At 42.9% G+C, this 17,327-nt stretch overlaps 1 protein-coding gene across 1 annotated transcript in view; it reads right to left on the bottom strand.

The window, feature by feature from the left end:
• Positions 1-17,327, bottom strand: part of LOC136876540 (juvenile hormone esterase) — a 45,992-nt gene that overhangs the window by 16,962 nt on the left and 11,703 nt on the right. The window contains exons 2-3 of the mRNA XM_067150579.2: positions 1,783-1,914; positions 317-476 (exon numbers count right to left, since the gene is read on the bottom strand). Coding sequence (XP_067006680.2) covers positions 317-476; positions 1,783-1,914 — 292 coding nt within the window. The remainder of the gene's footprint in view (positions 1-316; positions 477-1,782; positions 1,915-17,327) is intronic.

The following is a 17,327-nucleotide window of genomic DNA, read 5'->3' as shown; positions in this document are numbered from 1 at the left end:
TTTGCAGAAGGACTCCATGTATAAAAATCCTCTACGTTCTTTCAAAAATTGAACCATTGAAAAATAAAATTTAAAAGTATACGATTCTCGGGAGGTAGCTTACCGTGTCAAAGAAATCTTTTATTTCAAATAATATCCCTATGAAAGGCACAGCATGACACCCAGCTCACAACATAGCCATCACTTGTTGTATTTAACAGGTAGTTTAGGGAATGTAATATCTCGTTGAATGTAGGCCTAATTTATAATTTTATGTCATATACCAGAATATACTCCAAATGTACACAATTCATACTAACAATGCACTTGAACTTACCCAAAGCTGCAAGCCTGTAGTTGCCAGATACCAGCACAATGTCCTGGTCCATTAAATACTGCGGACCAGCAAACAGACTGTTGCCTGTTAAACTGAAAAATCCTCCTGGGTAGAAAAAGACCAGCACTGGTCTGAGACGATCACCTTTGGCCTTCGGCAACTGAAAAAATAAGAGTAATGACTTGTGTGAGCCACAGCTTTGTGTCTTCACGTCTGTTACTTTCTTCACTCCTGTAAGGCAATGTAGGAATTAAAATCGTATATAAAATTGCGAAGGGCGTAAATATAATGGTGTCCCCGCGCAAAAGGAATTTTTCCAAGGGGCAAATGCTGGGGCTGTACCTTAATTAAGGCCACGGCCGCTTCCTTCCAACTCCTAGGCCTTTCCTATCCCATCGTCGCCATAAGACCTATCTGTGTCGGTGCGACGTAAAGCCCCTAGCAAAAAAAAAAAAAAATTCCAAGGGATAAAATCAAGACGTTAGTTGATATATGAATCCCTTGATGTTAAAAGGTGACTTCTGATATTTTCTACATTTTACAGAAGGAAAGAATTGTCAAGGTGATGGAAACTGTCGATCTATGTACTAATGCACATTTCAGTGCACGAAAATACAAAATGCAATTCATAGATTATGAAAAAAAAAAGTTATTATTGCAGAAGTCTCCTTGATACATCAAGTGGAGTGAACTTTGGACTACCGGGCGAGTTGGCCGTGCGCGTAGAGGCGCGCGGCTGTGAGCTTGCATCCGGGAGATAGTAGGTTCGAATCCCACTATCGGCAGCCCTGAAGATGGTTTTCCGTAGTTTCCCATTTTCACACCAGGCAAATGCTGGGGCTGTACCTTAATTAAGGCCACGGCCGCTTCCTTCCAACGCCTAGGGCTTTCCTATCCCATCGTCGTCATAAGACCTATCTGTGTCGGAGCGACGTAAAGCCCCTAGCAAAAAAAAAAGAAACTTTGGACTTTGAATGCCAATTTGCACATAAAACCCACAAATAATTTCAAAAATGTATTGTGATTGCTTTTGAAATTTATAAACCCAATTCTCAGTACGAACACTGAAGCAATAATGCCAAACTTAATAGTTGTAAATGCAAGAATCATTGAAACACGGAAAGCTATTCCAACAACAGCAGTTAAGTGTAATGAAACAATACTGATAGTCTAATACTATACACATCTATAGCAGATGTCTCTATTTAACATCACACGGAGATTTCACAAACACGGCACAGCCTTGATGTGGACTGCAGAGGTCTCCTTTCAACATCAGGCGGTCCATATGTGAGTGAAGGTATTCAATGGAAGGCACCACACCACAGCGTCAATGGCAGATACATTCAACTCCTTACAGTCCAGAATAGTTCACTCGTAAATCCCTCATACGCCTAATATACACATTTGCTACACGATAACATGATTTTACGGTATTACCTTTTGCAGCTGATTTAATCACTTACCTTGGTGGTGAATACATTTAAATTGAGGCAGTCCTCAGAGGGCGGGCCAAACCGTTGATCGAGCTGAGCGCAAGGAGCGCCGTCTTTGGTAGCGTCACGAATTCCGTCCCATGAATCAGCAGCAACAGGTGCCTGGTGAAGAAAACGAGTGTCAATGAATGTCTTGAGATATCAGTGATCGGGTAAGACAGTAGTAGTTATATAAATTCTTCCAAAATATATTGTCATATATTCCAGCCTAATAATAATGATGTTTTAAAGGGGCTGCCTGTCCGTGGCGGTAAAAGCGTGCTTGGTTCACCCGGAAGCACGTCGGATCGATTCCCCGTACAGAAGTCGAAAAATTAATGACACGAGATTTTCACTTCCAGAGGCGCTTATGACCCTGAGGTTCACTCAGCCTACACAAAAATGTGTACCAGGTTAATTGCTGGGGCCCAAGGCGGCCAGACATAAAGCTAACCACTCTACCCCACCAAGTGCCGAGGTAACGGATACTGGATGCCTTTATTTTCCTTTCCTCCCAGGGCCTTCATGGCTATACGGAGATGATTTTCTTTTGTTCTTTGTTTTGTTTAGATGATGATATAGGTCCAAACCTTGGCCCGTTTCTCCACAGGGTACCGTATGAAGTGACATGAATCTTCGTAGTGAGTTTTTACGTGTCCGCCTCTATGGTGTAGTGGTTAGTGTGATCAGCTACTACCCTCCGGAGGCCCGAGTTCGATTCCCGGCTATGCCACGAAATTTGAAAAGTGGTAGGAGGGTTGGAACAGGGTCCACTCAGCCTCAGGAGGTCAAGTGAGTAGAGATGGGTTCGATTCACACCTCAATCCGAGGGAAAAACTGACTCTGGAGGGTAAAGAGAAAAAAGAAGAAGAATTTTTACGTCCAGATGCCCTTCCTAACGTCAGCCTCATCAGAGGAGTTATAAGACGAAATTAATAATAATCATCATCACCATCACAATAGCTGTTAGGTGCGCTTTTAATACTGTACCATCGTTCTTCTGGATTACAAGAATTTTTCCCTTCAGGTTTCATTAAATGAGCATTCAATTCTTAGACAAAACCTGTTCACTTTTAAAGGTGGACCGGTATGGCCGAAGTTGGATCCTGCTGACGAGACGAGTATATTATCTACGTTATAAGCTGGTATAAAACAGATGATGTTAGTTATATGAAATAAGTATGTTACATAATTGAGCAATTTGGTAGTTTGATACCATAATAATAATTATAATAATAACTGTCCGACTCGTTGGCTGAATGGTCATCGTACTGCCCTGCGGTTCAGAGGGTCCCGGGTTCGATTCCCGGCCGGGTTGGAGATTGTAATCGCTTCTTTTGGTTCGGGGACTGGATGTTTGTATGTCCCAACGCTCCCCTCTTCATATTCAGACAACACACCACACTACCAACCACCACAGGAACACTCTAATAGTGATTACATCCCTCCACAGAGGGTTGTCGTCAGGAAGGGCATCCGGCAGTAAAACAGGGCCAAAGCCAAATGTGCTATGCAGTTCGCACCCACGGCCTCACAATCGTGGGAAAAGCGGTAGATAATAATAATAATAATAATAATAATAATAATAATAATAATAATAATTGTACCGGGCGGTACACCTCTACACCGTTTATTTAAAAGTTGCGCCAGTTGAAACTCCTCTTCTGGAGGAAGGTTGAACTTTATCTATTCTATTAATTCTCTACTTTCTCAGAAGATGTCACCACGTGGAAAATTTTGAGTTTTTGAACTGTGTCACTTTTGATGTGTTTTTGTTTCGCTTGAAGTAAGAAGTGTGAACTTCCTCTTCTAGAGGACACTACTGAAGAATTACAATAGTGCAACCTAGTGCGAAATCAAAGAACTATTTTGTTGGAGAAATTTTTATTTCAAGAGTTTGTTCTTTGTTAAATTTCCTTCTGTCATTGTTTAAGTTGGCTGTATACCCCTCTTTTTCCCCTTAGTTTGGATCCAGCCAATCCCGAATTTCTTTAATTAATTTTCCACCAATAATGTGTTTCTTTTTCCTCTATGTAGGGGTTTCTTTTCCCGAACCAATAAAGATTTTGTGGGAGGGTGTTTTCTTTCCCCTAACGCCTAGAATCTTCCGCGAGAGGATATAAACTGCTGATTTTGGGGTCTCCGGGCCACTTCTGTTCCATCTTTCAGTGTATTAAGTACACAGCAGGAGGCGGGAAGCGCCTCTTTCTTCTTCTGCCGTTCAACACCAGGTAATGGCCTATTAATAACTTCTTTTCTTGCTAGGTCGGCAGTTTAACACTCGCGGCGGGTCCGAAGCATTTCCATCATGTAACCTTTTCCTAAAATGTAATTACTCTTTTCATCTTTTTCTTGTAAAGCTACATATTGGGATAGAGAGTGCTAACCCTCTCGAGCTCCCACTCACATTTGTTTGAGGTGAACTTATTTTCTCAAACTTTTCTTCGTTTATGTAATGTAAAGTGTTCTTCTCTAAGTCACCTCTGTAGTATGGGATTAGCCCTTGCGTTAGTGGCCCAGAGCCAGATTAGGTTTTAAAAACAAAGTGTATTAGGAGTGCAAGTTCGCCTCCTCTCAAATTGTTATTTTAGAGGTCATGTAATCAACCTTCTTTTCATGTAATAGACCTCCGTAGTTTGGGTATTTTGCCCCTGTAAATACGTCCTTAGAGGATAGCTTGAAGGTAGAGTTTGATGTGGCCTTGTGATAGGCTTACAATTTTGAGAGCGGATCGCTCTTTGAAATTTGTTTCTGTATGCCTCGTGCAGGCTTTATGTGTAATGTTTGGAGCCAGTGCTCCTGGGCATGAATGGGGTTTTCTGCCCCTTGGCTAAAATTTTCTTTGGGAGTAAGGCGGGGCTGATTGCCCAAGAGTTATGAAGTAAGGGCACTGAGCCCGAACCCAGTAATCTTGTACCTACATTTTTGCTACTCTGTACCTGTTATGATTGTTATCTCTTGTCTTTGAAAAGAAAATATAACCTAGTTAAATTTTAAATTAATTGTACATTGCACGTTAATTTCGTAGCTTGAAACCCATTCACACCCGCACCTTCTTTCGCCTCTACCTACCACGAATATCTCCGTAACAAGTGGTAGCAGAGCGTGGTTGAATGGGTCTCAATTTAGCCCCTTTTGACGGCTAAACATTGCTTTGATTCGAACTCTAACAATTGTCTCAGTTGCTGGAATTTTTTGAGTTTTTCAAAATTGTTCTGTCATCATGCCCGGCCCTCGCGATGTTCTCCTCCTTAACTATTTGCGCAAAGAGGAGTTGATATACGAGTTAACTATCAGAAATGTGCAATCTGGAGGCACGGTTGCAATCGACACCAACAAGCTTAGAGAGTCCCTTGATTTGCCCATTTCCATCCCCAATTTGGGAGAGAAAGAAATTGATGACTCTCTTTCCACGATCGTCGAGAATATTACTGGGCTAGCATCTGTAGTCAGCTTTTTTGATGAAAACGATCCGTCTCCTAATCAAATTAAGCGTGTGCAAGGCAGGCTGTATCACTTTTCAAATAGAGTTAATGATCTATTGTCTCTAAAGGTGAATGACGTTCAGAGGAAGCAAGCTAATACGCTCCTTGAAACTATTTCTGAATTGTCTAATAAGGTCACTCAATTGCTAACCGGCGAAGCTCCTCCCAAAACTGATCAACCCGCCACGGTGAATGTAGGTAACGAGGAAGAGCCTCCTCAGGGAGAAGTCAATAGGATAACCGTTGCGGCTCAAACTATCTCTGCCCCATCGAACAACGAATCTGAACGCCGTGCGTCATTGGGTAACATCCGCTCTGAATTAACTTCTTTGCCATTGAAACCTTTAACGACTATGTCACCTGGGTTCAGTAGCTTGCCTCATCCATTGGCAATGTTGCTTAGAGGTATCTCTAAGTTTTCCGTCAACACCACCAGTGATGTAATTTCATTTTTAAGATTTCTAGTGGAATTTCAGGATCATGCTCTTGTTTTTTCTCTTTCGCCATGTCAAATTTTGCAAATTATCTATCCGTATGCTATTGGTATTCTCTCTGATAAAATCGTAAGAGCCATTGCCGAGCAATCATCTATTGAGGATTTCCATGCCCATTTGCTAGCGAACTTCATCCCGGCTAGGGCCAGGTCCTCCCTGATTCAGAAGTACTATTACCGTGTACAGCGCTTGGATGAAAACTTGGCTGATTTCATTCAAGATATCAAATTCTACACTAGGGTGTTTGCTCTGCACTTTCCTGAAGATCAGATTGTGCAGGCTATTGTAGAAGGTATTTCGCCATCCTACAGGTCATATTTGTGTTTCGCGGCGTGCCCGCAAACCTTCTCTGAACTGGAAGCATTAGCCGTCTCTGCGGAAGGAGTTAGGTATGCCGATTCCTTGCGTGTGGCGAAAGAACCCCCGCCTTCCTTTAGTAACACTCGGCCTCCACCTCGCCGACCAGTCAATCCCCGTAAATGTTATGCTTGTGGGTCGCCTGACCATCTGCGGAATAAGTGTCCTCTGATCAAGTCAAGTGGGACAAGGAATGGAGTAGGGTCATCACAAGGCTGTTTTAAGTGTGGGGCCTTCTCACATATCGCCAAGAATTGCCCAAACTCAAATAGCACCCCCTCCTGCTCAACTTCTGGTGCAAATTCCAGCTATTCCAATAATAAAAAGTGACTAGTGGCGTCGGCTGAGCCGACTAATCCATCTTCCCGAGACTTAGCCCCTAGTAAACAGGTTGTAAATGCAGAGAACGACCAGCCTTCAAATTCATCTTTTGAATGCCCTAAAGAGTGTCTTAGGATTGCGGCGGATACCCCCGCACCTGTTCCTTTTCTTAAGATTGAGTTAAATAACGAGCCTATAACAGCTCTCTTAGATTCAGGCAGTGTTTGTTCCATTATTTCGGCTGATTGGTATTCTAAATTGAAATCTGTTTGTAAACTCCCTGACTATGACTCATCTCCTGTTAAATATGTTTCGGCTAATTCATCTCCATTAGAAATTCTAGGTTCCTTACATGTCAAAATTCGTGTTTTTAAATTTACATGGAAGATCAAATTGTTTGTGGCCAAGCGTTGTCTTGCCCCATCATATTGGGAGCTGACTTTATTTCTCACACTGGTCTTGTGCTCGATCTCCAGAGTAGGTCGTGCACATTCAAATTTGCGTCCAATTGTAGAATTCCCTTGTTAAAGTGTAATTCGGTATCATGTTCATCTATTTCGCCTACCCAGGATGAGATGTTGTTAGACCTTAGACATCTACCTGAGGAGCAGGCTGATAGTATTCGCAAACTGTGTCAGTCGTTTCCCGAGGTGTTCTCTGATACTCTTGGTGTTACTGACCTTATTGAATACAAAATTGAGGTTACGGATTCGATTCCTGTCCGTTTTCCACCGTATAGGCTATCTCCACCTAAAATGAAGGCTCTGAAAGAAATCATCGATCAGATGTTGAAGGATGGTATTATTAGGCCCTCTACGTCAGCGTATTCTTCGCCTATTTTTCTAGTCCCGAAACCCCAAGGAGGCTTCAGGCCTGTCATTGACTACAGGGCTCTCAATCGGAAGGTGGTGTTGCAATCTGTGCCCCTTCCCGACCTTCATTCTTGCTTTTCATGGTTTCGTAAGGCCAAGTTCTTCACCATCTTGGACTTGAATCAGGCCTATAATCAAATTCCCCTTGCCGAGGAGTCTAAACATCTTACAGCGTTTGCCACGGACTGGAACTTATACGAATACAACCGCGTGCCTTTCGGGCTCCCCACGGGGGCAGCTGTGCTCACTAGGCTACTAGATAGGGTCTCCTCCGACATCAAATTTGAGTACTTATATCACTACTTGGATGATGTCGTCGTATTTTCCGAGACTTTTGAAGAACATCTAGATCATCTGCGAGAAGTTCTGAATCGCCTTCGTAAGGCTGGGTTAACTGTCAAGTTGTCCAAGGTTGCCTTTGCTAAGCCCTCTATGTCATTCCTAGGGCATATTGTGTCACCCGATGGGGTAGCTGTCGATCATTCTAGAACACAGGCCATCCGTGATTTTAAACCTCCTAAGGACATCAAAGGTATCGCTAGATTCATTGGTATGGTGAATTTCTTCAGGAAGTTTATTCCTAACTTCGCTAATAGAGCGGCGCCCTTAAACCTTCTTCGTAGGAAAGGCATCAAATTCGAGTGGGGACCTTCTCAACAAGCCGCTTTTGAAGATCTGAAATTAGCTCTCTGTAATGCCCCTGTACTTGCTATGCCTGATTTCTCGAAGAAATTCATCGTCCAAACCGACGCATCGTCGTCAGCAGTAGCTGCAGTTCTTCTTCAAGAGACTGAACTAGGGAGGCGACCCATCGCCTATGCGTCTAGGACATTGTCAGCTCAAGAAGCAAAGTACTCCATATATGAGCTTGAAGGTTTGGCAGTCTTATTCGCCTTAGAAAAGTTCCGTCTCTATCTGGAACACGTCAAATTCGATCTGGAGACAGATAATCAAGCCTTAAGCTGGGTCTTAGGTAGGCCGCGTCGTACAGGTCGTATAGCCCGTTGGGCCATCCGTATTTCTGCCTTCCAATTCGATGTACGGCATATCAGAGGTACTGAAAATGTTGTTGCTGATGGACTCAGCCGTATGTTTTCTAACGACGTCGAGACCCACGAACCGGTCGACAGTTCATCACCTTCCGAGTCCATACTATCTGGTGTTAATGCCATCTTAACAGATGCTCCCATGCTTTTTAGGGATATTGAGAAATACCAACGTGAAGATCCGACGCTGGCTCCGATAATGGAAACCCTTTCTTCTGGGGAACATGCTGTCCCTTATGTTCTGAGGAATGGTGTTCTATGTTGCCCTTCGAGGCATGATAAGTTGATGAAAGTTGTTGTTCCAGCGGTTCTTGTACCTATGATCTTCAAATACTATCATGAGACCCCATTGGGGGGGGCATCTTGGAATCTTTAAAACTCGTGAAAAGATTCGTGAAATGTTCATATGGAAAGGTATGGACGGTGAAATTCGGGAACTTGTAAAAGCTTGTAAATCTTGTTTGATCAGTAAACCCACCATGTCCACTAAAGTAGGCCTTTTGTCTTCTCATCAAGCGTCGCGCCCCATGGAACGCCTGTATATCGATTATGTGGGACCCTTCCCCCAGTCAAAGGGTAATGCCAACAAGTTCATCTTTGTGTGTGTAGATGGTTTTACAAGATTTTCCTGGTTATTTCCGACGAAGCTGGCTACCGCTCAGTCCACCATTACTTGCCTAAATTCTATTTTTGCTTCTTTTGGTCCGTGCCAATACATTGTATCTGATAATGCTAAAGCTTTTACATCAAATCTGTTTCGTAAATTCTGTTTTGACTTGTCCATCTCTCATGTAACTACATCTGCTTATTACCCTCAACCATCTCTGGCTGAACGGGTTAACCGTAATCTCAGGTCCGCACTTATTGCCTATCATCATGAAGATCATTCTAGGTGGGACACGTCCCTGCATTGGTTAGCTTTTGCTTTGAATTCGGCGGTTCATGAATCTCACAAATTTACTCCAGCTTCTTTGATGTTTAAGTTCGTTCCCAACACGCCGCTCTCTAACCTCTGGTCTCTGAATGACATTCTGCCCGAGACAATAGATCCGGACAACATTAAAGATCTTTGGAAGAAGGCTAAAGCCAATCTTAAAGTGTCTCATGAAAAGGTTAGGGAAAGGTATGATCGTGGACGGAGACCCACCACTTTGAAGGTAGGTGACCAGGTTATGGTCAAAAATTTTGTTCCCGCGGGCAAGCTTGCCCCCAGATTTCATGGGCCTTGTATCATTCTCGATTTTCTTACGCCGGTTACCTTATTGCTAAGTAATCCAGCCACCGAGAGGATATTTAGAGTTCACCTGTCCCACGTGAAACCGGTGTAATTTCTGTGTTAACTTGCTTCATATTATTTTGAAAGGATATGAAGGTTATATTTTTTTTTTGAGCTTCACTTTAAGGCATTCTGCCCCTTCTGTAATATTTTGGTTTTAGATGTAAGCCTTGTGTAAAACCTGCCCCGATCCGTTAAACTGCCATCCTGTTCTTGCCACGGCCATTACCACGCTCCCGTCTCCTGCTCCACCTTACACTGTGGCTTCATAATAGTAAATGCCATGGATATCTACACGCCGCTGGCCCCTCAACCTCTCCACAAGCCTGTACCCTCAAAGAAAATGATTGTCCAACACAATTCTGCCGCCTAGCTTTAATGTTTCAGCGCCCCCGCAGCCGCGCAGCGCCGTGCAGCGACTGGGGAGGGGGATGGGCCCCCTCCTCTCCAGCGAGGACGACATGTGCACGGCGAGCCGGAGCTCTCCCCCCGGCCAAGGCTGATGTGCGGCGCACGTCCTGCTACATGCCCGCAGCCTGTATCTGTTCACCGCGGGCGCGGCGTACTTCAACACCTCTGCTCCCCTCATAGTGCGGGCGAGCGGTATCTCTGGGTACTTGAGGGGTCCGAGCGGCCTCCGTTGGACGCAAGCTGCAACGGCCGGTCTGGCCATCCGACTCAATCTACATCAACTACATGGACAGTCACCATAAGCAATAATTACATTTGGGAATTTAACAACAATATTTGGTGGACATTGCAACATTTTTCTTCACCTTTAAGTATTAAAAGTTTATCTTCAGAAATTCAAATTCTACAAACATAAAGACTTTCATTCACCTGCAACAACAACGTTTTGAAACTGAATTAAGAAATCTTGTAAATGCTTCTGCTATCTATCTTCGTATCAACATCATTACTTGGACTTTGTTTCAAACTGATTTCATGTGTCACCCCTGGAGGAACTTTTGGGGGGGGAGGTCTGTACCGGGCGGTACACCTCTACACCGTTTATTTAAAAGTTGCGCCAGTTGAAACTCCTCTTCTGGAGGAAGGTTGAACTTTATCTATTCTATTAATTCTCTACTTTCTCAGAAGATGTCACCACGTGGAAAATTTTGAGTTTTTGAACTGTGTCACTTTTGATGTGTTTTTGTTTCGCTTGAAGTAAGAAGTGTGAACTTCCTCTTCTAGAGGACACTACTGAAGAATTACAATAGTGCAACCTAGTGCGAAATCAAAGAACTATTTTGTTGGAGAAATTTTTATTTCAAGAGTTTGTTCTTTGTTAAATTTCCTTCTGTCATTGTTTAAGTTGGCTGTATACCCCTCTTTTTCCCCTTAGTTTGGATCCAGCCAATCCCGAATTTCTTTAATTAATTTTCCACCAATAATGTGTTTCTTTTTCCTCTATGTAGGGGTTTCTTTTCCCGAACCAATAAAGATTTTGTGGGAGGGTGTTTTCTTTCCCCTAACGCCTAGAATCTTCCGCGAGAGGATATAAACTGCTGATTTTGGGGTCTCCGGGCCACTTCTGTTCCATCTTTCAGTGTATTAAGTACACAGCAGGAGGCGGGAAGCGCCTCTTTCTTCTTCTGCCGTTCAACACCAGGTAATGGCCTATTAATAACTTCTTTTCTTGCTAGGTCGGCAGTTTAACACTCGCGGCGGGTCCGAAGCATTTCCATCATGTAACCTTTTCCTAAAATGTAATTACTCTTTTCATCTTTTTCTTGTAAAGCTACATATTGGGATAGAGAGTGCTAACCCTCTCGAGCTCCCACTCACATTTGTTTGAGGTGAACTTATTTTCTCAAACTTTTCTTCGTTTATGTAATGTAAAGTGTTCTTCTCTAAGTCACCTCTGTAGTATGGGATTAGCCCTTGCGTTAGTGGCCCAGAGCCAGATTAGGTTTTAAAAACAAAGTGTATTAGGAGTGCAAGTTCGCCTCCTCTCAAATTGTTATTTTAGAGGTCATGTAATCAACCTTCTTTTCATGTAATAGACCTCCGTAGTTTGGGTATTTTGCCCCTGTAAATACGTCCTTAGAGGATAGCTTGAAGGTAGAGTTTGATGTGGCCTTGTGATAGGCTTACAATTTTGAGAGCGGATCGCTCTTTGAAATTTGTTTCTGTATGCCTCGTGCAGGCTTTATGTGTAATGTTTGGAGCCAGTGCTCCTGGGCATGAATGGGGTTTTCTGCCCCTTGGCTAAAATTTTCTTTGGGAGTAAGGCGGGGCTGATTGCCCAAGAGTTATGAAGTAAGGGCACTGAGCCCGAACCCAGTAATCTTGTACCTACATTTTTGCTACTCTGTACCTGTTATGATTGTTATCTCTTGTCTTTGAAAAGAAAATATAACCTAGTTAAATTTTAAATTAATTGTACATTGCACGTTAATTTCGTAGCTTGAAACCCATTCACACCCGCACCTTCTTTCGCCTCTACCTACCACGAATATCTCCGTAACAATAATAATAATAATAATAATAATAATAATAATAATAATAATAATAATAATAATAATAATAATAATATAATAATAATAATAAATTTTACTCTATCGGATTACAGAGGAACTGAATACTACAGGCGAGACCTATTTTGACGAATAAACGCCGAATGTGGAGCTGGAAGTCTTTTACATATCGACATTGTACGGAATGGAGTGTTGGAGAGACATTCTCCGCTAAAAATCCGAGTACCTCTTTAATGTTTAAACTCTTTTTTTTTCCTTTCTTTGACCTTCGTCCATAGGACATTTGGCCATCAATAATGTACAATGATAAAAATTGTTACAGAAAAGAGAAATAAAAAGGGACAACAAGTTAAAAGACATACAAAATAACAGAAATGACCTAGAACAGAGCAAAAAGGAAGCAAAACACACTTGAAATAAAGACACACTTTAGATATTAACACCAGTTTTTGTGAAGAATGTTGCAATTGCACTGTACACACGTAAGTCTCCAGTTGCCAGTAATAGCTGAATATTTGTGGGTAAGGGAACCCGAAGGTGCACAAGGGTAGCGAACAATTCTCTGCGAAAGGATACAGTTCTACTGCACTCGAAGATAATGTGGTTCACATCTCCCGCGTTTCTGGCGCTACACGGACATTGTGCTGATTGGAGAACTCCAATCCTGTTGAGGTGAGTGGGAAATGAAGCATGGTTGAACCTCATCCGAATAATGGTAGTTACTTGGCCTCGGGCCCATCTGACGTCTTGATACCATGGTTTGTGAGGGATAGCTGGTTGAATGCAGGCATAGTATCGTCCTTTGTGTTGAGTAGTCCTGTTCCACAGAGCTGTCCATTCAACATAAGTTTTCCTTCTACTAGTAACATAAAAATCAGTACAGGGGAGGCGTAATGAAAGGAATAAGCCAGTACGTGCACCTTGTTTGGCCAGACTGTCAACCAGTTCATTGTATGGAAGTCCTGAGTGTCCTTTCACCCATAAAAATGACACACATTTTCCGCGCGATTTCATGACAGACGATAATTCTAATATTTCATAGATGTAGGAGTGTGTTCGTATGTTTCGTCGAGGATGTCCCAATTTCCTAATAGCACTTTGAGAATCTGAAATGATAAGTATCTTGGGGAAATTTCTGGATTGTGAGTAATACAGTGCCTCCCGAATGGCGACAAGTTCAGCAGTATAGATGGATGCTTCAAAGGGAAGAGAAAAACGGCCATATTCCTGTGTTTGCACGCAAAAATATGCAAAACCAACTGAATCTGTAAACTTTGCACCATCGGTATAAATGTGGATGTAGTCGGACCAAGTAGATTCAATAAAATCAATTACGTGTTTATTTGGAGCAGGTTTTTCTAGTAGGTACCTGGGGACATAATATGTGGAAGCTGGAGATATCGAACAGGCGTAGTTAAAATGGAATGCCGGAATTGTGTGGGACTTCAAAGTCAAGGGTAGACAGAACTTCAGTTCTCTTAAACATTCTAGAAGTAGAGGTGGATGTTTTCCATGACGTTCGCGATACTGGTTATGTAGAAGTTGTAGGCTCTTGAATAACGGGTGATCCTCCAGAGTAGAACGTTGAAGGAGAAATTGTGTTGCCAGTAGTTTCCTTCTCAAGTGCAGGGGTTGTTCATGAGCTTCGACCTGTAGAGCATTTGTAGGCGTTGACGACATAGCACCAAGACATACTCTGAGAGCACGAAATTGTAGGACATTTAATTTCTCCAGAACATACTTCGGAGCGTTGCTGTAAAACATACTGCCATAGTCAATAACTGTCCGTATCAAGGAACGGTAAAGAACTAGCAAAGAAGCGGGAGCAGCGCCCCACCAAGTGCGGGTTAAGAAACGAAGGACGTTCAGTGCACGCAGTGCCCGTGTCTGGATGTAAGCAATATGTCCACTCCAAGTGAGTTTGCTATCCAAATGCATCCCCAGGAGGCGTACAGTAGACTTCACAGGAAAAGAATATGGTCCAAGTTGAATTGTAGGAGACGGAAGAATCAGTTTCTGTTTGGTGAATATAGTGACAGATGATTTTGTAGGAGAAAGTGCAAGTCCACTCTGTGTGGTCCATTCTTGAAGACATTGTGATGCTGTGTGCAGACGCTGAAGAGTAATTGTCAAATTGGTTGAAGATGTATAAATGCAGAATGCAGACGTCATCAGCATATTGCAAAACACGGATGGCGGGACTAAATATTGCGTCCAAGTCAGAGGTGTAGATAGCATAGAGTAAGGGACTTAATACACTGCCCTGTGGAAGGCCTTTAGAGACTGTACGCGGTCCAATAAAAGTAGGGCCGTTCCGAACGTATATGGTGCGTTCTTTAATCAAAGTTGCAATGCCGAAGATAAGAGTTCTTGGTAGTTTCAAGGCTGCTAACTTACGCAGCAGTAGAGATACGTCCACATTGTCGTAAGCAGAACCAATGTCTAAGCAAAGTGCGGCCAGATAACCCCGAGTTTGAAAAGTACGCTCGATGTCAGTGGTGAGTATGCTGAGATGATCCATGGTTCCGCGTCCTCTTCGAAATCCATGTTGAGATACAGGCAGTAACCTGTTGTGTTCCAGAAACCACTCTAATCTGTTTTTAACCATCCGCTCTAGTGTTTTAACCACGCAAGAGGATAAAACTATTGGTCGGTAAGATGCTGCATCTTGAGGATCCTTACCGGGCTTTAAGATGGGTACCACTATTTGAGTAGTCCAGTCTGCCGGTAGTGGGCCATGTGTCCATATGGAATTAAAAATCTGGACAAGGAGAATTTGAGCCGAGAGAGGCAATTTACTAAGCATGGAGTATTGTATGTTGTCCTTTCCCGGAGCAGTATTGTTACAGTCTTTAAGAGCCCGCTGAAACTCATGCAATGCAAATGGTCGTGTGAGGAAGTGATTGGGATCATCGCAGACGTCATCCATTATATCTATGGGTGGAGGCACGAACGGGGGTGCAATAATGTCAACAAACTGTTCTCCCAGCTCTGCAAAGTTGGACGGAAAGGATGTAGTGTGGCTATCTTTCCGGAGGCCTCTGATTTGCGACCATATTGTAGTTAGCCTCCTCTGCGAACCATGTGACCTTGCCGCGGTGGGGAGGCTTGCGTGTCCCAATGATGCAGATAGCCGAGCCGCAGGTGCAACCATATCGGATGGGTATCTGTTGAGAGACCAGACTAACGAATGGTTCATCGAAAGTGGGGTAGCAGCCTTTCGGTAGTTGCAAGGGCGGCAGTCTAGATGATTGACTGATACGGCCTCGTAATAATACTCAACATGGCTTAGCTGTGTTGATACTGCTACACGGCTGAAAGGAACGGGAAACTACAGCCGTAACCACCTCCCGAGGACATGCAGCTCTCTCTGCATGAATGAATTACTGATGATGGCTTCCTCCCGGGTAAAATATTCCGGAGGTAAACTAGTCCCCCATTCGGATCTCCGGGTGGGGACTACACGAGAGGGGGCGATCATCAGGAAGATGGATACTGACATTCTGCGAGTCGGAGCGTGGAATGTTAGAAGTTTGAATCGTTGTGGTAGGTTAGAGAATCTGAAAAGGGAGATGGATAGGCTAAATTTAGATGTAGTTGGTATAAGTGAAGTACGTTGGCAGGAAGAACAGGATTTTTGGTCAGGCGACTACCGAATTATCAACACGAAATCAAACAGGGGTAATGCAGGAGTTGGTTTAATAATGAATAAGAAAATAGGACAGCGGATAAGCTACTACGACCAGCATAGTGAAAGAATTATTGTCGCCAAGATAGACACCAAACCAATGCCCACCACAATAGTGCAGGTCTATATGCCTACTAGTTCAGCGGATGATGAAGAAATTGAAAGAATATATGAGGAGATAGAAGATTTAATACAATATGTCAAAGGTGACGAGAATCTAATTGTGATGGGAGACTGGAACGCAGTGGTAGGCCAAGGAAGAGAAGGTAGCACAGTAGGAGAATTTGGATTGGGACAAAGGAACGAAAGAGGAAGTCGGCTGGTTGAATTCTGCACTGACCATAATTTAGTCCTCGCCAATACTTGGTTCAAACACCACAAACGACGGCTGTATACGTGGAAGAGACCTGGAGACACTGGAAGGTATCAAATAGACTTCATTATGATTACGCAGAGATTCAGAAACCAGGTGTTGGATTGCAAAACTTTCCCAGGAGCAGACGTGGACTCTGACCACAACTTGTTGGTCATGAAATGCCATCTGAAGTTGAAGAAATTGAAGAAAGGAAAGAATGCAAAAAGATGGGATCTAGACAAGTTGAAAGAAAAGAGTGTGAAGGATTGTTTCAAGGAACATGTTGCACAAGGACTAAATGAAAAGGCCGAAGGAAACACAGTAGAGGAAGAGTGGAGAGTCATGAAAAATGAAGTCAGTAGGGCTGCTGAAGAAATGTTAGGAAGGAAGAAAAGATCAACTAAGAATCAGTGGATAACTCAGGAGATACTAGACCTGATTGATGAACGACGAAAATACAAGAATGCTAGAAATGAAGAGGACAGAAAAGAATACAGGCGATTAAAGAATGAAGTGGATTGAAAGTGCAAGGTAGCTAAGGAAGAATGGCTGAAGGAGAAGTGCAAGGATGTCGAAGGCTGTATGGTCCTGGGAAAGGTAGATGCTGCGTACAGGAAAATCAAGGAAACCTTTGGAGAAAGGAAATCTAGGTGCATGAATATTAAGAGCTCAGATGGAAAGCCACTTCTAGGGAAAGAAGACAAAGCAGAAAGATGGCAGGAGCATATCCAACAGTTGTATCAAGGTAACGATGTAGATAATTTCGTTCTGGAACATGAAGAGGCTGTTGATGCTGATGAAATGGGAGACCCAATTTTGAGGTCAGAGTTTGACAGAGCTGTGAGTGACCTAAATAGGAACAAGGCACCTGGAATTGATGATATTCCCTCTGAATTACTGACTGCCTTAGGAGAATATAAGTAATAATAATAATAACGTAAATGTTTCCACCTTTTCAATACAATATATTCACAAAATTACAAAATTATACGGTACTAGTTTCGACCCATCTAGGGGTCATCATCAGCCGTATTGGAGCAAAGATCATTTGTGGCGAAATCCTAAGACAATATTATTTTAAAGAATAACAAGTGAAATGAGATGTTATGGTAATAGTTAATAATACAAGGAATATACATACTAAGAGGTTTTTAACAAAGAA

This window comes from Anabrus simplex, chromosome 6 (assembly GCF_040414725.1).
Source record: "Anabrus simplex isolate iqAnaSimp1 chromosome 6, ASM4041472v1, whole genome shotgun sequence".
Classification (NCBI taxonomy): Eukaryota; Metazoa; Arthropoda; class Insecta; order Orthoptera; family Tettigoniidae; genus Anabrus; species Anabrus simplex.
This window is presented reverse-complemented; position numbering and strand designations above follow the sequence as displayed.